Source organism: Erinaceus europaeus, chromosome 11 (assembly GCF_950295315.1).
Source record: "Erinaceus europaeus chromosome 11, mEriEur2.1, whole genome shotgun sequence".
Taxonomy (NCBI): domain Eukaryota; kingdom Metazoa; phylum Chordata; class Mammalia; order Eulipotyphla; family Erinaceidae; genus Erinaceus; species Erinaceus europaeus.
This window is the reverse complement of record NC_080172.1, coordinates 74,589,962-74,615,466: the sequence shown is the minus strand read 5'-3', so window position 1 is coordinate 74,615,466 and position 25,505 is coordinate 74,589,962. Positions and strand designations below refer to the sequence as shown.

Here is a 25,505-nt window from a genome sequence, read left to right as displayed (position 1 = left end):
AAAAAAGACATTTGATTAGATCTATTAGAAAAGTTGTTATAGAAAATATAGAAACTAAATTGCTTATTAATCTATTCTAAATGAGCAGGGTAAAAATGAAGTAAATATTAATATTTCTTTTTTGAAAAAAAATTATTTATTTTCCCTTTCGTTGCCCTTGTTGCTTTTATAGTTGTAGTTATTATTATTGTTGTTGTTGTTAGATAGGACAGAGAGAAATGGAGAGAGGAGAGGAAGACAGAGAGGGGGAGAGACAGATAGGAACCCACAGACCTGCTTCACCGCCTGTGATGCAACTCCCCTGTTGGTGGGAAGCTGGGGGCTCAAACTGGGATCCTTGCGCTGGTCCTTGCACTTCGCGCCACATGCGCTTAACCCGCTGCGCTACTGCCCAACTCCCTATTATATTTATTTTTTAAAAATTATCTTTATTTATTGAATAAAGAGCCAGAAATCAAGAAGGTAGGAGGAGATAGAGAGGGAGAGAGAAAGAGAAATAATACTTGTAGCACTGCTACATCACTTGCAAAGCTTTCCCCCTGCTGGTGGGGACCAGGGACTTGAACCCAGGTCCTTGCTCATTGTAACATGTGCACTACTAACTGGCCCATTAATATTATTTTCCTAGATCAAAGGTTTTATTCTAATATGTCTTCAGGAATTTTAACAGTTTGTTCAAAATGATTAAATAACACTGTAAGAAACTATCTTTTAAACAAGAGCATCTCTTCATTACTCATTAGGTATGGTCACTAGTAGGAATGCAGGGAAGTTTGGCTTCAGGCAAATACTAGTCAAAGCACTTAATTTTCTAAAAGTGGAGGCCATACATCTGAACATCTGAACATCACAACAATCTGAACATCATATCTGGCATTCTTAGCCACTGTGCCACCTCCCGGACCATACATCTGGCATTCTTAAACCTGGGTGTTGTCAATGATATTATGAGTCTCATCTCCATATTTTATGAACAGAACAACCTTAATTATGCCACCCAAGATTCATTATCACCTTAATACTCGCTTTTCAAAATACACATTCCAGATGAAATGAAGTGTACTTGTATTTGACTATTATTTGTCAGTAGAAAAAAATTCAAAATGCTTTAGTAACTGATGATGTTTGTTAATTTTATGTGTAAAACAACTAGTGACAATTTCGATGATTAAGCTAAACAGCTGACAGACAAAACTAACAGTCTACAAATATTGACTTCCTTAAGCTGATTAAGAATATTACATACTGGCAAAATGGCTAAAACCTCAGATAATATAAAACAGAATAAAAAAGACAGGGGCCAGGTGGTGGCACACCTGGTTAAGCACACACATTATAGTGAGCAAGGACCCAGGCTCAAGCCCTTGGACCCTACTTGTAGAGGAAAAGCTTCATAAGTAGTCAAGTAGGGCTGCAGGTGTCTGTCTCTTTCCCTCTCTATCTTCCCATCCCTTCTCAATTTCTCTGTATCTAATAAAAATAAATAAATTAAAAATAATAAAGACCACGTTTTATCACAATTTAATCTTTGTATAATTGTACTATCCACTAGCCAGCACTGATTATATTAAACAAAGTATTATTTGAGAGCTGTATTTAGGTTGGCTGTTTATTCCATTTAATTCATAAGCTTTCAAGAAAAAAGTTCAACTGAGAGATTGTTCAGATCTTGTGATAAGTTAAATAGTTCATCTTAAAATATCACGGCTTGAAAAATATCCTAACTATGTAAATAATACAATATTTAATATAGTCTTTAATCAAAATAAATTTTAAAATGTTATGCCAGTGGGGCTGGGTGGTGGCGCACCTGGTTGAGCACACGTGTTACAATGTGCAAGGACCCAGGTTCGAGCCCCCAGTTCCCACCTGCAGAGGGAAAGCTTTGTGAGTTGTGTAGCAGAGCTGCAGGTATCTGTCTCTCTTCCTTTCTTTTTTTTTTTTTTAAATATTTATTTATTTATTTATTCTCTTTTGTTGCCTTTGTTGTAGTTATTATTGTTGTTGTTGACGTTGTTGGACAGGACAGAGAGAAATGGAGAGAGGAGGGGAAGACAGAGAGGGGAGAGAGAAAGATAGACACCCGCAGACCTGCTTCACCGCCTGTGAAGCGACTCCCCTGCAGGTGGGGAGCTGGGGCTCGAACCGGATCTTCCCGCAGGTCCTTGGCTTTGTGCCATGTGCACTTAACCTGAGGCGCTACTGCCTGACTCCTCTCTTCCTTTCTATCATCCCCTTCTCTCTTGATTTCTGTCTCTATCCAGTACCTAAAGATAAACAAAAATCTTATGCCAAAACTGTGGTACCTCAGCCATAGATTTTGTTTAGTCAGACTTCATAATGAAAGACTACTAGGGCAGTTTCCATAGTATGAGCCTATGAAAGTTATATATTTTAATGTAAAGTATTACAACAAATACCTCTTAGTAGCTAAAGACGAACAATGTTCAAGATTTGTGTATTCTGAGAATTGTGTGAGCAATACATTCGAGTTATTTCTAGTAAATATTTTGGTGAAAAAAATGGCCTTCTGAACTACGCTGTAAACATAAATGTTAGCAATGTCTTAAATTTAAAGTGTCCCAATGGAAAGTGACTATTTATTTGGCACATATACAGGGAAGTGACTACACAAAAAATTTGACAGTGCTTTTCCTGTACTATAGTTTTAATTAAAAAGTTAAAATCTGACTGGTGACTATAATATACAACCATAATTTTTTTTTTTGGAGGGGGATAAGATGATTCTTCCACCTAGAATTTCATACTATGTTGGTGCTATCAGGTTTTCGGCACAGACTAATACTGATTCTAATATTATTACTACTTAATATTTATTAAAATATTAATTTGGTTATTGATATTTGGTCAAAACATGTATTTAGTACCTCTAGCAGTAGAATATTCAAAGATTTTTTTTTTTTAGGGGGTGAGGAGGGAATTCACATTTACTGTCATTATTTTCCACTGTTGTTACTATGTATATTCAGGTAGAGACTTCTCTGTCACTTACACATTTCCAGGAATATAACTAATTTAATTAGTATAAGGTTGCCTTTCTGAATAGTTGTAGCTTTCATTTTCCATTAGCTATGTCTGAGATTCCTATCGTTCTATGTCCCCACCAACATTTGACTTTATTCAGCTTTGTAGTGATGGCTAATCTTTTTTTTTTCTTTTCTTTTTCTTTTTAGTCTTTTTCATGCCTATTTTTTTTTTCCTTTTTCCAGTTTTTTCCCTTTTATTGTCTGCTTCTTTTGTCTTTCTTTCTTTCTGTTTTTTTTTTGTTTTTACCAGAGTATTGTTCAGCTCTGGCTTATGGTGATGCAAAGGATTGAACTTGGACTTGTAGCCTCAGGTATGAATGCCTTTTGCATAACCATTATGCTATCTATCTTCTCTGCCCTAGAGGTTCAGTTGTATGCTTCTTGCTAGAGAACCTAGTCTTAGAATAGGTGATTATTTTATAGTAACCATCACTGCTTCACTTTGTAACTGATATTATTCTTTCTTAGTTTTTGCCTTGAGGATGAACATTAGAATTTTTTTGTCTTGCCCATAATATCTTGCAGAGTACCAGTCATGTGATAGATCTTTACTGAATCACTAAAATCCAAGATATGAATGACTGACCACTTTGTATCTCAGATATTTTCTTTTTCTTTCTTTATTCTTAATATCTTCTTCCCCACGTATTTTTATATTTATTTTTAATATCTTATATGTTTACTTATTTGTTGGATAGAGACAGAGAGAAACTGAGAGTACAGGGGGAGCTTGAGAGGGAAAGAGACACTTGTAGCACTGCTTTAAAGCTGGGAAGCTTTCCTCCTGCAGATGGGGATGAGGGGCTTGAAGCCAGGTTTTTGTGCATTGTAACAAAATGGTGCCTCAAACCAGGTACATCACTACCTGGCCCCATCATTTTCCTTAATTTGAGGCTATCCTATAAATATATATATATATATATATATATATTTTTTTTTGCCTTCAGGTTTACTGCTGGGGCTCAGTGCCTGCACTATGAATCCACTGCTCCTAGAGGCTATTTTTTCCATTTTGTTGCCCTTGTTGTTGTCACTGTTGCCATTGCTGTTGGATAGGACAGATAGAAATTGAGAGAAGAGGGGAAGACAGAGAGAGAGGGGGAGAGAAAGACAGACAGACACCTGCAGACCTGCTTCATCACTTGTGAAGCAACCCCTCTGCAGGTGGGAAGCCAGGAACCGGAACTGGGATCCTGGAGCAGGTCTTACATTTCGTGACATATGCACTTAACCCACTGCGCTACCCACCCACCCCAAATAAAGTGGCCTGGGAGGTGGTGCAATGGGTAGGCATTAGACTCTTAAGTATGAGGTTCTGAGTTTAATCCCAAGCATCACATATGCCAGAGTGTTGCTCTGGTTCTCCCTCCTTCTCATAAGTAAATCTTAAAAAACAATCTTCAATGCTAAATCTATCGATGTCTAAATAAAACAAGGAGTGGAGAAAAGGAATACTACATTTAGGTCTAAGACACAAAAGGGCTACTTTCTTTAAACCTTAGTTTACATACAGCTTTTACATGGTATCAAAATAACTGAAGGAAAATTGCAATATTAACTCACCTAAAAGTTCGGACAAGGCCCTTTAGCTGTGTGTAAATATCTCCTGGTGTAACCTGAAGAGCCCCCAAAAGTCCAGGTAATCTGAAAATTAAAAGTTAATTTTAAAAATATAATTTAGTTATACAGTATTTGGAATTTAACATAGTTTAGACTTTCCATAGTAACTACAGCACTTTGGTGCAGGCAGAGATGGTAATACTGATTTCTAAACAAATACTTAACAAAAATAAATTTACATCTAGTGGATAAAAGGAAAAACTAGTAACATTCACTAAGGAGATTCCAACATGTAACAGGCACTCTGTAAATATTACTTTGAACTTTTAGAGGATTAAAATATTCTTCTGAACTACAAAAATCAAGACTTATCTAGGTGTGCATTTAAAACAATGAATCAATCACTGCCAATGTCTCGCTGAACTCCATCTTTTGTGCTAAAGAAGCAAGATGCAGCTGGGTGGTGGAATAGCTGGGTGGTGGAGGACCTGGTAGAGCACAAGTTACCATGTGCAAAGACACACGTTCAAGTTCCCAGTCCACATGTGCAAGGAGAAATTCAGGAGATGTAGAGCAGTGCTGTTGGTGTCTCTCCTACTGTTTCTATCTCTCACAATTGATTAAATAAGTAAATAAAAAATAAATATAAATAAATAAATGAAGGAAGGAAGGAAGGAAGGAAGGAAGAGACCACTGCGAGCAGTCAAACTGTCATGCAGGCACTGAGTACCAGCAACAACCTTGGTGGCAAAAAAAAAAAAAAAGTAAGTTGAAAAGTTCAAGATAGCTCTCACACCTCTGAAAAAAGATTTTAGGTTTCTTCTGAAAGAGAAACCAAGACTACAACTTTTAAATGCCACTTATGACTGGACTAGTTACAAGAACAATCATTTTTGCCACAGGAAGCCTGAAACTGAAAAGTCGAGTTGAACAAAAACTCAAGTTGCTGAGTGTGAAATGATTTATGAATATGTGTGCAAAATGAGTTAAATAGGCCGTTAAAACTTTACCAACTCCTATTCACATGTGAAACTGATATGACACCTTTACCACAAATCAGTAGTTAAATGGTTCTAGCTTTGATATTTTTTCTACCTGATTTCACTGGATTATTAAGTGGGAGTGAGGTAGTTTGGTTTACTACTCCCATAATCTCAACCTTCCTGTTATGTATGCCTCTGTATATTCTATATACAGCAAAAGGTATTTCTTGGTAACTTATCTTAAAAATCTAAATTTTTTTTTTTTTTTTTACATTGGGTAGAGAAAGAAAAATTGAGAGGGAAGGGGAAAATGGGGGGAGGGAGAGGGAGAGGGAGAGAGACAGAGAGAGACTGCTTGTGAAGCTGTCTTCAGGTGGGGACTGGGAACTTGAACCTGGGTCCTTGCACACTGTAATGTGTGTGCTCAGTTGGGTGTACCACTGCCTAGCCTCAAATATCTAAATCTCTAAGGTAAAGAAATCCATTTAAACTTTTCACATTAAGGACTGTTTGAAATTCAAGTACAAAATCAGTAAGTTATGAACATATAAATATCAAGTTAATTTGGAATACTATAAAAGTGGAATAACAGTTGATACTTACACTTTATTCAGTTTTTCAAGTACAATCCGTTTTCTAATCTGGCTTTGAGAACTTGAGTCTATCAGTGGAAAGGTGGGATCATGCTGAATAACAGTTACAAAGCAAAGTCATAAAACTACACCTTTTTTGGATAAGAACAGTGAACATCAAAACATAAATACCTATGTCTGTGATACAGGAAAATAAAAACTAGACTGAAGGTTCAATATTTGAATTTGAGTATCAACTCAGTTACTAGGGTGATGTGAACTTAAGTCATCTGCTTTCTTTTAAGAGCTTTTTCATCTGCATAATAGGAGTCAAATCTCTTCTCTGTCAAATGAGGAAATGTATAAAAAGGACTTTGTGAACTTCTAAATGATATATAAATGTAGATTAGAGGACTTATGAACTAGATAACTTTTTGTAGAAATTGAAGAAATTTCTAAATTATTGTTATTTTAAAATGTTGTATTTTTAATGAGAAAGAGAGACAGACACCAGAGCACTGATCAGCTCTGGCTTATGGAGGTACTAGGGACTGAACCTCAGGCATGAAATTTTTTCACATAATCATTATGTTGCCTCTCCAGCCCTGCATCTCTAAACTTTTACTATATTTCCCTGTTTATTCTCTATTTTCATCTTTTGAAATCTCCAGATTTCAATGGCATACATTCAGTCCTTACATATTACTACTATTTACTAAGTGCCAATTAAATGTCTGCCATGGAGATAATATGCTTACCTTTGAATACTAATATTCAAAGGTAAGCATATATTAAAGGTAATTAATATTACCTTTGAAACTCAACATGAGAAGGGGAAGCTATCAAGAATAATCTTTACAATCAGGCTTAAGAGAGAAACTTTTCACACAGCTATCAAATGATACTGTAGATATTCAAATCTAGGCCTACTTGACTGATAAGCTCTTTCCACTTCCTTTCACCTTCACTGTTTCCAAATAAGTATCCCTTAATATGTTATTTTCATTCATGATATTTAAAATGGAAATGTTTGCCAAGTATTACTCAGATAAATATCTTAGTATTCAACTAATAAATCCTGTTATCCTGCATATACAGTGCTACTGAAGATAAAACACAAGACACACACCAAGTATACAAGTCTGAAATACATACCTAAAAGGAAAATACAAGCTTCTTTAGAGATTATACATGATACCTACATTAGACTTCAAAGAAAACTTTACCCCATAGTCCTGGACTATTTCTATATTAGAGGAAAATGTTATGCATTTATGGGAGCAATTCTGACTCAGAAATAGTAATGCCCAGTATTATAGTACTTTAAATTTTTGGAGTGTCAGAAACTGAACTCAGGACCTCCTATATCATGTGAAGCATGTATTCTAATATTGAACTACATCTCTGGCCATCAAAAATAGCATTTAAAGTAAAAAGGCTGAATAACTGAGGAAATCTGAAAATGCAGGTTTTCAATCTTTTAAAAAGTTTCTTCCTGTTCTAATATGTGTTACAGTTGAGTATTCTCTGTGTTAGAAACATGAAAAACTTATCACTTAAGACATACCTCTTCTGAGTCTTGTGATTTAGTGGTTTCTTCATTCAAAACATACTGCCCTCTATAAAACTCTCTGATCCTTAGATTTAATGTTTCAGTTTCTTTTTTCAAGTTTTCATAACTTGGCAGTGGCTTAATGGCTGTATCTGAGGTCTTAAAAGGTAAAGATTCATCCAAGCTGCTCTGAGATTCTTTCAAGGCAGGAGAATAACTATCTGGGTCACAGCTTATGTCATCTTCATCAAGTTCTTCATTAACCAGACGTGCTGAAGAGGGTTTTGGACACACAGAAGCAAAATGCTCACCATACAAAAACCTCAAAGTTTCTTCTGTCTTCCATTCCATTAAAGTCTCCTTCAGGACCTTAAGCAAGTTTGTCTTTGCAATTTCAGAACACACCAGCACTGAACTAGAAGCTGACTTAGAAACTTGGTTTGATTTCGCAAATTTCCTCTTAAAGTGTTCAACACTTTTCTTACTTATGCCTACTAGAGTTATATTTGAATTATTGTATTTATTTTCAGGTTTTTCTGGCAAAGCACTATTTGAAGAAATATGAGTATCTACTTTCTGTACAGCAAATTCACAAGCAGTAGCTTTTTCCTGATTAACTAATCTGCAATTATCTAGCTGCTCAGTGAGATCTACTACTGACTGATCTTTGTCTTCATATTTGGAGTCAGACTTTTGACAAGTTTTCTTTTTCATAATGCTTTTTTTGTGCAGGTGTGGCCTTATACCTGTTGCATTTTCTCTGTTTCCTGGTAAAATGGAGGAAACAAAGTCTTGTTCATTATCACTGCTACTATCACTATGAGTGCTAGAAGAACTGGATTCATAATTCTTCACAAAGTGGTCAGGATTGTCAATATCTGAGGTTTCAATGGCTTTAGAGCATAATTGTACTTCTTCTCCAGAATAGCCACTGTAGAAGGAAAGAAACAAAGTAGCTATAACATAAAAAGCAAAATGTTCCCTGTATATATCCTTTGCAACTTTCAAGGGAAAATCATTTCTTAATTAAAAGATTAAAAATCATGGGAATGGAGAATAGCATAATGGTTATACAAACAGACTCTTATGACTGAGGCTCCCAGGTCCCAGGCTCAATCCCCTATACTACCATAAGCCAAAGCTGAATAGTGTACTGGTCAAGGGAAAGAAAGAAAAAAAAATTATGAAAGACTAAATTATTAAAGCAACAAGTAGACTTTTTTTTTTCTCTAAAGGAGTATGCTAACTTGAGATAAACAGGGAAAGTTAAGCAGTTGTTTTTAAGCAAATACATGTATCAGAATCTTAAAGATTAGGATGAGGAGTTTTCTGGGCCAGGAAACACATGTAAATGTACATGGAAATTTTTATATCTTTCAGTTTTGTATAAACAAAATTGCTTCTCCAAAAAGTTCACCGATTTTTTTTTTTATGATGAAAAATATAATAAATACTGCAGGAAAAAAGGTAGAAGCCTGTGGAAAGTACAAAAGAAAAAAAACACAGTTGAATATAAAGTTGTAGAGTTACATCAATATTGTATGTCAATTTTTAAATTAGAATATAGCTTTTGTAGGCTTAGAACTTTCTCATTTTTCTGAAATAAATATAATTTTAAAAATTTAGAAAAATTTTTAAATTTTCATTAATTCATAATTCATAATTTCTCTTGGATGTTTAAGGCAAATACACTTTTCTAAGCATCACTGAAGCTATAAAGGTATGTATCAAAAAATAAAACATCTTCACTTGTGCTCAATTCCATGCAACTAAGGTAGCAAGTAATAATTAGGATAGGCTTTAATAATAATCAGGACAAATTAACACTATGAAGAGTTAAGGGGGGAAAAAAATCACAACTTAGAATTTCTACTAACGTTTTACACACTCTTCAATAAATAACTAGTGCATTGATACATAGAAATTCTTTAATATAAGACTATAAAAATATTTCAATAAACATAATTGGCACAATTGAGTTGGCAAAGAGGCAGTACTTCATATGGAGGTTGTTTGTGCCATATTTCAACAGGTTCAATTAGCCTTCTTTAGTAAGAACAGCTGTACATAAATCATACCGATCAAACACACCATCTTACCATCACAAAAGAAAAAGCTGTACAAGGCAAATATTTCTTTGTGTGGGCAGAATGGGCACTTACATAATGCATCAGCACAGGAAGTTCAAGAGCTCATATTACCTGGTTTACTTTTTAAATTTATTTTTAATTTATTATTGTTATTTTTTTATTTCTGCCAGGGTTATTGCTGGGATTTGGTGCCGGCACTATGAATTCACTGTTCTGGTGGCTTTTTTTTTTTTAATCTATTTGATAGATCAGAGAGAAATTAAGATAAGTGGGGTAGGGAGGGAGGAAGAAAGAGACACCTGCAGACCTGCTTCCCTGCTCATGGTATGTTCCCCCTACAGGTGGGGAACAGGGTTCGAGAACAGAGTCTCAAAACTGGGTCCTTGTGCATGATAACATATGTGATTAAAAAAACAACATATGTGATCATCTGGGTATGAAATCACCCATCTCTACATATGGTTTACTCTTAATGTTTCTATTAATAGAAAAATAGAGAAGGTAAGTGTTACAAATTCAACCATACCTTTGTCCTTCCTGTAGCAGCTGAAAATCAGGATGGCTGTAATAAGAACAAGTACTTTAAGGTTACTGATGTTAAACACTACCAGTGTTTACTATAACTACACTAGATAGAAATTTTAATTTAAAAGAAATAAAAATTATAAAAAAAGATTTCATGAGAGGCAGAGAACCAGAGCATCACTCAAGCATATGTGGCAACAGGAATCAAACTCAGGACCTCATGCATGCAAGTTCTGCGCTCTACTATTAAACTATTTCCCCAGCAGTAAAAAAGTTTATTTTTTTTCCCCCTTTCATTTATTGGAGGACTTAATAGTTTATATTCAACAATAAAATGCAGTAGTTGGTACATGTTATTGTACCAAACATTTCTCAGTTTTCCACATAACAAAAATAATTTTAAATGAATGAATGCCACCAGGGTTATTACTGGGGCTCAACATCTACACAATTCCACCACTCTTAGTGGTTTTTTTTCTTTCCTCTAGACAGAAGGGAGAGAGAGCAAGATAACATTGCAGCAGCACTGCTCCACTGCTCCTCCTCCTGCACCCTCCCCCACCCCTTTGCCACCACATGGTGGTTCTGGACTCCAACTTGAGTCTCTGTTCATGGTAACATGCACACACTACTGGCTGAGCAACCTGCCATATCCTTATTTATTTTCACGGTGTCATGAGGCCAACACACAATTCCACTTCTCCAGGGCCAACTTTTTCTTTTATTATTTTTATTTTAGATAAAGAAAAAGAGGAGAGACACCATAGCATTGTTCCATAGTCTGTGAAAAGTTGTCCCCCACTTTGCTCAACCCACCCCCTAACTGTCCTGGTGCTGTTCATGGTGACCCCATGTGGTGCTGGGGCTTGTTGGGAGGGTCTTGGCACATGGTAAGGTATGCAATCTACCAGGCGAACCTCTCTCTTTCAAAATACTTTTCTCTAAAGAAAAAATTAAAGAGCAAAGCACTGTGAAATCCATCTAAAAGATATCTAGATTAACCTCATCCAAAATTTATTGTTTCCAAAGTTCAAATGTTACAAATGTTAATATTTTTCCTTGACTAACATAACTATGAACTGATTATTTCCTTCCCTACATTAGTCATCAGTCTGTACCATGAATATATGTTAATCATGCTTTTCACTATAACAGAACACTAGAGTTATTATCTAAAAACCTCATTTTTCATATACTTAAGACTGGGTTCTTAACTAGACCACAAGCTCATTGAAGACAGAGATTATATACTATGATTCACTTGTATTTCCTTTAAGTGGTCAATAAGACCTTTTGCCCTAATTTCTGAGAAAACAGCTGTATGGATATTAACTATGTAGATGAGATGATAATTCCACTATGCAACACCAGAAATCACATCTGGTGGCATGACATTAAAAAGGGAGTGGTAAAGACTCTTAGAAAGCTGGATACAGGGGGTTGGGCGGTGGCGCAGTGGGTTAAGTGCATGTGGCGCAAAGCGCAAGGACTGGCGTAAGGATCCCGGTTCGAGCCCCCGGCTCCCCACCTGCAGGGGAGTCGCTTCACAGGCGGTGAAGCAGGTCTGCAGGTGTTTATCTTTCTCTCCCCGTCTTCCCCTCCTCTCTCCATTTCTCTCTGTCCTATCCAACAAGGAACAACATCAACAATGGCAATAATAACCACAATGAGGCTACAACAACAAGGGCAACAAAAGGGGGGAAAAATAGCCTTCAGGAGCAGTGGAGTCATGGTGCAGGCACTGAGCCCAGCAATAACCCTGGAGGAAAAAAAAAAAAGAAAGAAAGCTGGACACAAAGAGGAACTAATACAATAACAAAGAAATCCAAGAGGACAATAAAGCATTAAAAAAAAAAACCCCACAACTTTTGTGTATATATGTGAACACACACACACACACACACACACACACACACACACACACATATATATATATGAAGTCAACCCACATCTGTGACCTTGGGAGAACTATTTAAATTTCCATTGAAAGGGGATGGGTACACAGAACTCTGGTGGTGGTGAAGGTGTGGAGTCATACATTGTTATCTTTTAATTTTTTAAAACATTAAATCATGAATAAAAATAAATAGTACTCTTTATAAATTATCATTCTGTGGTTTTTCTGTTACAGCAGTTTAAGCAGACAAGGACATGCTTGGATTAAAAAAGATAAATGGATGGCAAATAAGCATATTAAAAGATGATGTGGCATATGCTGCCAGAGATATGCAAGTTAAAACATTTTGTAGATACTAATGAACTCCATGCAATGGCTGGCAGATTGCAAAGCTAATCATATTATTATTATTATACACCACAGAAATCTGTGCTCCTTGGTGTTCACCCAAAGTAGCCAAACATTTACATCCACACAAAAATCTAACATGGATGCTAGTAGTTCTAGTTACAATAGCCAAAGCAATCAAGATCTATTTCTATAGGTGAATGCATAGACTGTGGTGTTTTCAGGGACTGACAGAAGCCTCTGGGGCTTCAGGCATGCAAGTCTGGTATGCTAAAAGAAAATGAATCACTAACTCAAGAAAAGATATGGGTGAGGCAACTATACTAAATGAAAGAATTCAGAGTCTGAAAAGGATATATACTGTATATCTTGAAATACATGACATTCTGGAAAAGGTAAAACTATGGATACAGTAAAAAGACATAGGGTTGTGGCAGGAAGAGGGTGGGACATCAACAAGTGAAGAACCTAGAACATTGAGGGTTATAACGCAACTCTGTATGGTACTGTAATGATACAGGAGCATACAATTTTGTCCAAATGTGGAGATTGTACAATACCAAGAGTTTACAATATCTATTGTAAACTATGAACTTTGAGTGATAATGTGTCAGTGTGGTGCATAACTGTAACAAGTGTACCATTTTGGTGGAGGATGGTGATAATGGGGGCGATGCTATGTGGGAACAGAGGATATGTAGGAAGTTTCCACACCTCTCCATTTTGCTGTAAACCAAATCTACTTTTAAAAAAATCTACTAGTTCAGGAAAATACATGTAAAGAATTATATATGTACTATAGGAAAATCATGGCATTGAGCACAGATCCTATTTAAGAGCAGAACAGGGCTGTAATGAAGATCAATACTAACAAAAGTTTCAATTTTTAAAAGTCATGCTAAATGGACAGATGGAATTAGAAGTCAATTGTGTTATGGCATTTAAAGGTTACCAATTAAAAAGTCAGTATTGCAGGTATTTTTTTAAAATATATTTATTTTAAATATATATTTTATATGTATTATTTATATTATTATATTATATTTTTATTATAATACATATATTTAAATATATATATTTTTAGATATCACAGAATCAACCATATAACTATTATTTAGATCATTCATTCATCTTTTTTGGTCTGTCTTGAGCACAGAAGGCAATGCAAGAATAGGCTGTCTTGTCTACACTCTTCTTTCTCCTTAAATTCGTCTTTAGGGGAAAAAAAAAAATCGTCTTTAGTACCATACAGTAAGAGGCTTACAGGCCAAAACCAATTATGAGTCGTCTTTACAGATTTTCTTCTTGCAGTTCAGAAATCCAAGAATAAAAAATCTAGCAAGAAAAGGAAATAAAGCAATAGAAGTTGTCTAGAAATTCATAAATACATACAAGTATTTTTTGTCTCTTGGCCAAATACAGGCATATCCATTCTCAATTACACAAATTATCCTGTTTACTATTTTCCACTAAAATAGTAGTCACAGAAGCCACCTTGGTTTGCTTTATTAGTCTAACTACTTCAGGAGTTATTTAAAACTCCTATTAAGGTGTTTCCTCTCCCCCCTCCCCTGTTTTAGGCTTAATAAGCTAATACTTAGAACAGTGTTTTTTTTCTTTCTTTTTTTTTGGTTTTGTCTTGGTTTTTGCTTCCAGGGTTATCACTGGGGCTCAGTGCCTGCACTCTCAATCCACTGCTCCTAGAGGACATTTCCCCCATTTTGTTGCCCTTGTTGTTGTTGGACAGGACAGAAAGAAATCGAGAGGAGGGGAAGACAGACACCTGCAGACCTGCTTCATTGATTGTGAAATGACCTCCCTGCAGATGGGGAGCCGGGGGCTTGAAATGGGATCCCTACGCTGGTTCCCCAGAAAAAAAAGCATATATATATATATATTTTTTTTTTTTAACTTTTCCTTCCACTTATTTATTTAGAGACTGAGAAATGGAGAGGGAAGGGGGATGAGAGGAGAGGAGGGAAGAGAGAAAGGGAGGGAGACCTAAAGCACTCCTTCAAAACACATGAAGCTTCCTACAAGTGGAGACCAGGAGCTTGAACCTGGGTCATGAGCATGGTAACACGTGCACTCAATCTGGTGTGCCACCACTGGTCCCCAAAATAATTTTTCATTGCCGGTTGACTACTTCCTCCCATTTTTCATTTGAATTTCTCTCATGTTTCCTAACCCACATTACCATGAGTCTTCTGGCTAAAATTACCTAGGCTCAGGTCCATCCAATTATCCAACATTTAGTCTTAGACTGGTAGTTGTATCACCATAGAGTAATAAACAGTATGTGAAGATAGTAACTGTCAGTGGATTCTTATAGTCAATGGCTAATTTGCAATGTACCATCATTCAACATTTTACTTACTTATTTTTAATCTTTTTATCTGTTATTGTACAGAGACAGAGAATCTAAGAGTGGAGAAGGAAACAGAGAGAAGGGAAGAGGCAGAGAGACAACTGCAGCCATGCTTCACCACTCATGAAGCTTTTCCCTTGCAGGTGGAGACCAGGAGCTTGAACCCTGGTCCTTGAACACTGTGCGCTTAACTGAGTGCACCACCACCTGGCCCCTCATTCAACATTTTAAAATAAATACTAAAAAAATACCAGATTATGCAGGGTATAAGTTATACAAAGGTTATTAAAGCTTTTATACTTGGAAGAGAAAAAAGTATGCTTTTAAGAGTTTTGCAAATATTGTCATAAGAATGATGCTGCGCAGCGGGTTAAGCACATGTGGCGCAAAGCGCAAGGACTGCTATAAGGATCCCGGTTCAAGCTCCTCATTCCCCACCTGCAGGGGAGTCGCTTCACAGGCAGTGAAGCAGATCTGCAGGGTCTTTCTCTCCCCATCTTCCCCTCCTCTCCATTTCTCTCTGTCCTAACGACAAGAACATCAATAACAACAACAATAAATAACTACAACAATAAAAAACAAGGGCAACAAATAAAATGACTGAATAATGGGGCTAGTCACCAGGCTGGGTGCATGATTTACCATGCATGTAACCCAGGATCCAGCCCCAACAAGTGAAGTGTTCTGGCCCTGGGGGAAGCTCCAGTACTGTCTCTCCTTCCCTTTATCTTTATCTGAATGAAAAAGTGGCAATGAAATTGCACACAGGAAGCCGTAGGCATGCAAAAAAAAAAAAAAAAAAAAAGACAGTAAAAGATAACTAATTTATAGAGTCAAATAGTAAGTGGTAAAGTCAATAATCAAGCAAACAAAAAAACATCCCCTATATTGTTGCACCGTACAATGCAAGAACATGTGTGTGAAGTGCCATGACAGATATATGAACTACTACAGGAAATTATAGAAGAAAAACTCCATGCTAGCCAATAGAGAAAAGCTTCAGATTCCACTCGGTCTACGGAGTACAGAGTTAGAATATAAAGGCACTTGAGACTAATCCTAAGGATCTTGCTTTGAGTTTTACTCTCAGTTTACCTACTGGAATCCAATCCACATGCATTACACTACTGAGATGGCTCTTGCAGCGATCGCTGGTCATCATACAACTACTAAATCTTATGGCTATTTTTCAGGAGTTTAGGTGTTTCTCCAACTCCCTTTTTAAAGCAGAGTAAAAAGAACCAGGATGAAAAGAGAGCTTGAAAGAGGAAGAAAACAGGCATAAATCAGAGGACAACATATTGGTGACAAGAAAATAGAACTAGTCATGAAACTGGCACTGTACATATATACTACAGTAACAGAGAAACAAAGAGAACACGCGAAAAAAACAATGTTGAAGAAAATTCTTGATGCTCTCAATTATTTCAGTTAAACAGTAGGAGCAAAGTATGAAAACCAATAAGAAATGAAGAAAACATTTGAATACACAAAATGGGACAAGAGCTAAAGGAACACACAGAGCTTTGGTGCCAGTGAGATCGGGGTTTAAGTTCCAAATCTATACCTGATCCAATTGTCCTTAAACTTCTCTGAAAAGAAAAACAAACAAACAAACAGAAAACCCACTGCTCAAACTCAGTTTCATAAACTATGAAATTTCTAACAATATTTTCCTAGAGATACTGTGAGAACTGAATTAAATCAGACACTTTACCTAAAATGTTAATGCTAGTATTTGAGATCTTACCCAATAACGCTAGCAGAGTGGCAAAGAAGAAAAGGATGATGCAAGCTAGGGAAATTGGGAAAGAAATTGGAACATTTGAGAGGACAATACAGTAACTAGTTCAAGAATATATGAGGGTCTGCAAGCCCCAAAGAATAGAGCTAAGATAGAGACAGGAGGTCAAAATGAGGTCAAAAAGTACACTTAAGAGTAAGAGATATAGATGAAATAGAGGCTGTGGTCAGAGACGGGAAACTATTTCAAGACCTTAGAGACAGAAAAGCTCCAAATAAGAAAGAGGTCCAAGTATGGCTGAATCGAAGGGTAATCAAAATGTCAACATTATTCAAAATAATAAATACAATCTAAGATAGTTTTATGAGAAAGTTCTAGTTCAAAAACTCAGAACTCAAAAACACTGACTACAAAAACAAAACAACTAAACAACCCTCCCCCCCTCCAAAAGGTTAACTTTCTATACAGAAAGGGAGAATTAAAAAATATATTAGGTGCCTAGCAAATGCTAGATAGATTTAAAATATACATATATATGTATATATATGTTACTATTTAACCATCTTTAGCAATAGTTTTCTGACATTAATTATATTCACACTGCTGTGCAACCATTACTATAATTCACTTCCTGGACTTTTTATTTGCATGTACTTTCTGCTGGCTGTTATTATATATTATTTCACTTAATCTTCATTTAACTTATGACTTTACTTTTAGTGAGAGGAAATTTAAGTTCTAAGAGGCTAGCTGACTTAACATTTTTACAGCTAACGAATAGTAAATCTAGGATTTGAATTTAGTTACGTCGAAGTCCAAGCTCTTTCTCTAATAGTCTTCTAATTAAAAAATCAGAAATAAGATTCCTAAATATTGTGAGGATACCATCTTTGCTTATCCTCTCATATACAATTCAACATATCTTTACAAATCATTATTTTCTTCTATAGTTTGTCTCATTCCCCCCTCAGCTAAAAAAGAAATAGACTCAGTATTGCTTCTAGCATCATATGTGTAACCTGAACATTCTCCTTGTTTTTCAACCTCTAAAATGGAGAACGAAACTAGATACCAAAATAAATGAGACTGGCATTTGAGATATTATATGGAAGATGCAATATAAAATTTCAGTTTGTTTTTGCTATGCATTGTTTCAGGAAGAATAAGACATCAAGACATATTGTTCTTTGTGAAATTCAAAACTTCTTAAGTGCTATTTCTCTTTGCTCTTAGTATCTATCACTCTTAATGTTGTACTGAAGATAAATTTGAACTTGATAAACAAGAATAACTCATCTGAAAGAATACCTTCAACTTGTTCAAATTAATTTTACATATATACTTTCACTAAAATACAAATAAATGCTTAATTGTACCTTTAGTAAAGAAGTGCATTTATGCACATACATATACATGTGTGCATGCATATCAGCATTCACAGTATGTGAATTATATAAATCAACAGGGGGACTTTTTTTTTATAATTTAAAGTGCTATAATCTGATTCTAAAAGTTTTTATTCTGTTTGTCAAGCAGCTGAGTGATTCAGGAAGAGGTTATAGAAGCTGTTCTGTGGAGGTTTTTGGCTTCCTCTGAGATTATACTGCTTATTGCCAAGAAATAAGTGTGAAAATCCCCTACTCTGGGCCACATGATGGCGCTTTTAGCTCTGTCAGCATTAACCAATCACCACAATTTGATCTTGCAAATCATAATTTTCATTTTCAGTATTTGTACTTTCTTCTTACCTAATCCCTGATTTTCTAGGCTATAATTAGAGAAAGTTCCCCTCTTCAAAGACTTGTGAGAGTCTACAGTCAACCAAACAGGATTTAAAAATACAACTGTATGACTATCTAAATGAACATCGTTTTAGTGCAACAAATCTGTATGTGGTTTATTTCTGGCCACCAAGTGGGTGAAGCATTTTAATTCACAGCATGATACTGCGTCATGTCCCAGGCCATCTAGGTCAATGTTTTGTCTCAAACATTTTTTTGAGAAGCACTGCTATTTTCCATGACATTAAGGACATACCCCAAGTATTATTTTTATATCTTGGTAAGAAAAAAAAAAAGAGGGTTTAGAAAACCTCTAAGGCATCTTTGTTTTAGATAGAGGCAGAGAGAAAGAGAAAGACAGAGAGAAGACAGATACAAATACACCACAGCACTGAAGTTTCCTTCAGTGTGGTGGGGTTTGGGCTCAAACCTGGGTCACGAACATGGCAAAGCAGCACACTTTCCAAGTAAGCTATTTTATCAGCCCCTGTTAAGTAATCTTTCTGATTCTCTAGTTTTGATGGAAGTATTAGTTAGGATTCATGAATTTGTCTAATCTTTCATAAATCTATTTGTACATCTGTAGCAGTGAGTTTAGCAATGGTATAAAAAAAAGTCCCCCCTCCCCTTTTTTTAATCAGAACACTGCTCAGCTCTGGCTAATGGCCATGTGGGGGACTGAGCCTGGGATCTTAGAAGTTCAGCAGGAGAGTTAACTCTCTTTTCAGTCATCAGGTTCCAGATGCCACCAGGATGCCAGCCGGGCTTCCCTGGACTTAAGACCCCACCAATGTGTCCTGGAGCTCAGCTTCCCCAGAGACCCACCCTACTAGGGAAAGAGAGAGGCAGACTGGGAGTATGGACTGACCAGTCAACACCCATGTTCAGCGGGGAAGCAATTACAGAAGCCAGACCTTCTACCTTCTGCAACCCTCAATGACCCTGGGTCCATGCTCCCAGAGGGATAGAGAATGGGAAAGCTACTGGGGAGGGGGTGGGATATGGAGATTGGGCGGTGGGAATTGTGTGGAGTTGTACCCCTCCTACCCTATGGTTTTGTCAATTAATCCTTTCTTAAATAAAAAAAATTAAAATGAAGAAGAAATAAAAAAATGGAGATTGACTAAAAAAAAAAAAAAAAAAGAAGAAGTTCAGCAGGAACCTCACATCTCCACTATAGAGCCCCTACTTCCCCCAGTCCTGGAACCCTTGGATAGGACCCACTTTCCCGTATGCATCTCCCAATCCATATCAAATAATATTGCATCTGCCGGTCACAACCTAACCAACGCAACGATTGCCACCTCAACATGCTTCACCTCAGACTGTGTCCAGAGACTTCACGTGTGGAATGACAACCCTTCAGCTTCATTACTCTGGTGAGACCTTTCCTTTCATAGTATACTCTAATTTCATCTCAGGTGGTTCACTTTCTAACAAAGTCCCAAAACCTAGATATACACCAGTTTCTGTGAGAGAGAGCATATGTTCACACGTATCTGTAAACTACTGCAAAATATATGCCTGAAAGCAGAAGTGCACTAGAGTTTGCAGTGAGTACCCCCTTAACATTTCCTCTCCACTATTCCAAGCTTTGGGTCCATGATTGCTCAACAATTTGTTTGGCTTTGTATGTTAACTCTCTTTTCAGTCACCAGGTTCCAGATGTCATCAGGATGCTGGCCAGGCTTCCCTAGACTGAAGACCCCACCAATGTGTCCTGGAGCTCAGCTTCCCTAGAGACCCACCCTACTAGGGAAAGAGAGAGGCAGACTGGGAGTATGGACTGACCAGTCAACACTCATGTTCAGCGGGGAAGCAATTACAGAAGCCATACCTTCTACCTTCTGCAACCCACAATGACCCTGGGTCCATGCTCCCAGAGGGATAGAGAATAGGAAAGCTATCAGGGGAGGGGGTGGGAAATGGAGATTGGGTAGTGGGAATTGTACCCCTCCTACCCTATGGTTTTGTTAATTAATCCTTTCTTAAATTAAAAAAATAAAAAGCTAAAAAATAAAAATAAAAAAAAAAGTTCAGTCTGTTTTCATAGCCATTATGTTATCTTCCCTACCCAAGCACTTATTTATTTCCATAACTTAGAAACTTCAGGGATACTCTAGGCTTTAGTATTTTAGAAGCTGGTGAATAAATTTACATTGGTTTTCACAATATTGTATGAAAGATCAATTTAAAAAATGTCCTAAAAGACTAATAAATGAGAGGGGGGGCCAACAGTACCACTCTGATACATGCAATGCTGTGGATCAAATTCAGAACACCTCATGCTTGATAGATAGTCCAACACTTTATCTACTGCCCATCAATATGAATACAATTTAATAGTCTATTTCCAAATAGTAGTGAAGATCACACTGTCTCAGAAGGTGCAGACTTCAGTGTTGTTCCATTAAACTTTTGTACATATTGGACTATAGTGTAAGGTGCATTTATTATAGGGATAAACAAACTTGGGAGTTACTGCAAAAAAGTCTAAATTTTTGAGTGTACTTAAAATTTATTTTTGTTAAAATTGATGTGAAACTTAAAGTGATAATTCACTTACTGAAGGTAATAAAAGTATTCCTGCATTAAGTACTAAAAACCATTATTTATAAGTATTTTCTCCTTTAGAGATAGGTTCTCAAGTTACACCCCGTACAGGATGTGATAAGACTTTAAAGTATCACCTTTCCGTAGAGCCTGTATATGCAACTGCTATTTAAGCTTCTTGAAAAAAAAAAACACACACACACCTCAATTCTGATTAGCTAGCACATACAGGAAATCAGTACATTTTTTTCTTGATGCTAAAACAGTGACCTCTAGTGGATTCATTAAATTGACATAATTATTAACCCTAAGAATACGGGGGCGGGGGAGATGCTCAGAGATATAAAGACAATGATATGATTACAGAGACAAGTTAATTACACTATGCACAATGTGACAAATGTTTATTTACAGATTATTCCACTTTTTTCCAATTTAGCGGAATACAGTAGTAGAATCCTGACCATCTACTCAGAATCTGTTTCAGATACATTTCATCTTTTTTGAACTTATCTGAAAAAGTGGTTGGATTAAATTATTTCTAATGGCTTTATTAGATTTTAATTATGATTATTTAATCCAATTTAATTCTTAAACTCTTGCATACCAATGCCAGTTTAAATTTTGTTCAGAGCATCTGATGGTTCTCCAGTAACTGAGTTATACAACAAATTTAGCCTGGTCCCTTGTCATCTAGCACTATTATATACATACACATACACACTTTTTTTTCCCCGCCTCAAAGGTTATCACTGGGGTTCAGTGCCTGCACTAATACACTGCCCCTGGTGGCCATTTTTTTCCAGTGTTGTTATTATTGTTGTTGTTGCTGCTGTTATTATTATTGGATAGGACAGAAAGAAATGGAGAGAGGAGGGGAAGACAGAGAGGGGAAGAGAAAGATAGACACCTGCAGACCTGCTTCACCACTTGCAAAGCAACCCCCCTGCAGATGGAGAGCCTGGGACTCAATCCCAGATCCTTGAGCGGGTCTCTGAGCTGCTCACTATGTGCGCTTAACCCGGTGTGTTACCGCCTGGCCCACTACATACACACACATTTTAATTTACTTTTGGATAGAGACAGAGAAACTGAGAAGGAATGAAGGAGATAGACAGTGAAGTAAGCAAAGGGGGAGAGGAAAGAAAAAGGGGAACAGGGAGAGGGAAGGAGAGAGTGTGGGCACTGAAGCCTCACTTCACTGCTCATGAAATTTCCCAATCCGTAGGTAAGGACTAGGGGCTTGAACCAGGGTCTTTATGCACTGTAGCACATGTGCTCTACTGAGTGCATTACCACTCAGCCCCCAATGTTAATTTTTTTCCCTCCAGAATAAACCTCTCATTTCAAGTGAGACAATAATCTCACTAGTACAAGTTGCAAAAGCACAATGAACTCATGAGTTTATTTTCTCTTATAGTTTCTTATGCAACCTTATACTCACGAACTTACATTACAGATGTCCATTAGAATATCTACAAATTTGATTTTTTTCATGTATATTAATTTTACCACCCCAGTAAGATTTAAAAGGGTTGGGATGTGTGTGTGTATGCATGTACGTACAAAAACACAAACCCCGCCAGGACAGGCACTAAGAATGCACTAAACACTTTGAACGTAAAAGTAAATTGAGATACTATGGTAATGTTCACTTCTGATGATTTGTAGAAGAGCATACAGGTAGGGTGTAATTTTAAGAACTACTGGGCTGTTGGAGTATCATGCATGACTTTTCTGACAACCCAATAAAAATATAAAATGACAAAACTTCCAGTTTTGGGAAAAAGTGAGTATTCTGAACATAGTGTATAAGACTAGAAAAAAGTCACAGAAAAAAAGTATTTTAAATTAATTAAAGGAAATAACAAGAACTATGTTTAAAGAAAACTGAGATGACAATAATGACAGTTTGGTATGTAGTTGTTGAAACATACTGAGCAGATCAAGATGAACTAAATCAGAAGGCTAAATTTAAACAGAGAAATTATCTTTGGTAATAAAGTTAAGAATAACTTTAGAAAGTATGATTCTTGTGCCCATGTATCAACTGCACTGTAAACTATTACCCCCCAATAAAATGATGATAAAGAAACAAATATGATCTAACAGTGGGAAAGGAATATGCTGATACGCTGTCTGAGGCTGAGGAGATGATGGGCAGCTCCAGTGAAAGCATTATTACAGAAGGAGAGAAAAAAGAGAATTATAGTTTACAAAGTGTTCTCAGCCTCCCAGTAACCTTAGACAACACTAAAACATTCTATCCCCCAAACAGAAAAAAAAAGAAAACTAAGTCAGACAGATGAATAGATGATAAACAATTTCATTTTCACTATTTTAATTCAACTAACAGAATCTAGTGTGGTATTTTTTACATTGTATTGAAAATTAACCACATAGATGGGTTAGCAGTCAAAATTACCTGTTGACAAAGTTACTGTACAAATGATGCTAGTTCACAGACCAGATAAGCCTTTAAGGGTTTATGTCTTCTCAGGGCAAAAATTTATAGTTAACTTGTATCTCACTACATTTATTTCATGTTTATTTGGCAAAGACCCTATCTAAACTACAAATAGCCCTTCATTATGTTGTTATAATTTCTATTAAACATGGATTATTTAGGACACTATTTCATCAATCTAACTGTTTGACTAGAATTATCAGGTTTTGTAATTCAATTATTTTGATACCTCTTAAATATTATGGCATTTACACCTCAGTAAGAACTTTTTCTCAAATATTCTCTCAAGTTCAGCAACAAGTAGTATATTGTGAATATCAGAATAATTCCCAAGAGTCAAAAGCCTGGAAATGGCCATAAACGTTTATTTGTATGTACGCATCCTAAAAAAATCACTCTATGAACAACTTTCTTTTCATAGGACTTGCATATGAGAATCCCTGAGATACCCCTGCCCACTCATCAAGATTTACTTCTTAAAACATAAGAGAAAGAAGAAGATCACTCTGGCACATGTGATCAAATTTACGATTACATGCTTTCAAGTTCAACACTGTGGCCACTGTGGCATCCTCCCAACTCGTCACCTTGGAAGTCTAAATTTTGATTCCTAACACAACCAACAGAGCTGAGCAGTCTAAAAAAAAAAAAATCGGGGGTCGGGCGGTGGTGCAGTGGGTTAAGCGCACGTGGCACAAAGCGCAGGGACCGGCGTAAGGATCCCATTTCAAGCCCCCGGCTCCCCACCTGCAGGGGAGTCGCTTCACAGGCGGTGAAGCAGGTCTGCAGGTGTCTATCTCTCTCCCCCTCTCTCTGTCTTCCCCTCCTCTCTCCATTTCTCTCTGTCCTATCCAAAAACAAAGCAACGTCAACAATGGCAATAATAATCGCAACGAGGCTGCAACAACTAGGGCAACAAAAAAAAAAAAAGGGAAAAACGGGCTCCAGGAGCGGTGGATTCATGGTGCAGGCACCGAGCCCAGCAATAACCCTGGAGGAAAAAAAAAATCTAATTCTTGAGTTATATTTTGAATAAGCTTTCTATACATTTATACAATTGTATAGTAATTTTTAGTAATGACAAAATGAATTATCAAACTGAATTTTTCATTTTAGTACATAGTTTTGTTATAACAAAAGCTTAGTTCAACTGAATTCTCAAATCCTGCACTTTCTGAAAAAGGTGAGCATTCTTATTCCAGGAATACGATGTGAACAGAATTAAGAACAGGCACATCAGGAAATCAGAGATAAAGTTCAGGCTTTGTGACCAAAGGTAACGTGGCAAACTAGTATTTGTATGGACTAATTTTTTAATACGTAATAAGTTATGCTTAAAATAAACATTTCCCATCAATTAAACTACACAATGGCAATAATTTACAGAAAATTAGGTCTACTCTCTATCTTGAAGAAACTCATAATATATGGACAAATGTATACATAACTACTTAAATTACCTTTCTTCTTCTCGAATCCATACTGGAGTTTTAGGAATTTGTGCTTCAAAAAACTTGGATGCTCTGTAACAAAAGTTGCTACAGAAACACTACAAAGGATATTTCTGAGTTAGTAAATTAATTTCTTGTTGTAAAACACAACTATATATAGAATAACATATAAAATAAGCATGTACCTCGAAAGAAAATAAAACCAATGAATATACCATCCAAATTAGGAAATCCAATAGTTTAAGTGGTTCTATTAACCCTCCTCTCCAGTGACTTCATTCTCCACATTCCCCAGAGGTAATCACTGTAATAGATTTTAATTTATTCACTTGGTTTAAAATTTTTTAATTATCTATTTATTAAGACAGAGAAATTGAGGAGGGATAAAAGGGGAAAAGACAGAGACATCTGCAGCACTGCTTCACTGCTCTTGAAGCTTTCCCCCTGCAGGTGAGTGCTGGGACCCTGAAACCTTGCACACTGTAACAAGTGTGCTCAACTAGATACACCAGCACCCAGCCCCATTTTCTTTTAGTTATGCTACATATGTGTCCCTATAAAAAATTA

General features: G+C 36.4%; 1 protein-coding gene across 2 annotated transcripts in view; it reads right to left on the bottom strand.

Annotated features, from left to right (window-relative positions):
* Positions 1–25,505, bottom strand: part of RPAP2 (RNA polymerase II associated protein 2) — an 89,385-nt gene that overhangs the window by 48,833 nt on the left and 15,047 nt on the right. The window contains exons 6-10 of one of the 2 annotated variants that reach the window (XR_009552612.1): positions 24,948–25,036; positions 10,331–10,366; positions 7,730–8,645; positions 6,194–6,251; positions 4,611–4,691 (exon numbers count right to left, since the gene is read on the bottom strand). Coding sequence is in view for 1 of the 2 variants with exons in the window: in XM_007533280.3 (XP_007533342.1) it covers positions 4,611–4,691; positions 6,194–6,276; positions 7,730–8,645; positions 10,331–10,366; positions 24,948–25,036 (1,205 nt within the window). In the remaining variant the exon portion in view is untranslated. Of the gene's footprint in view, positions 1–4,610; positions 4,692–6,193; positions 6,277–7,729; positions 8,646–10,330; positions 10,367–24,947; positions 25,037–25,505 lie in introns of both variants that reach the window. The other variant, XM_007533280.3, reaches the window with a different exon arrangement.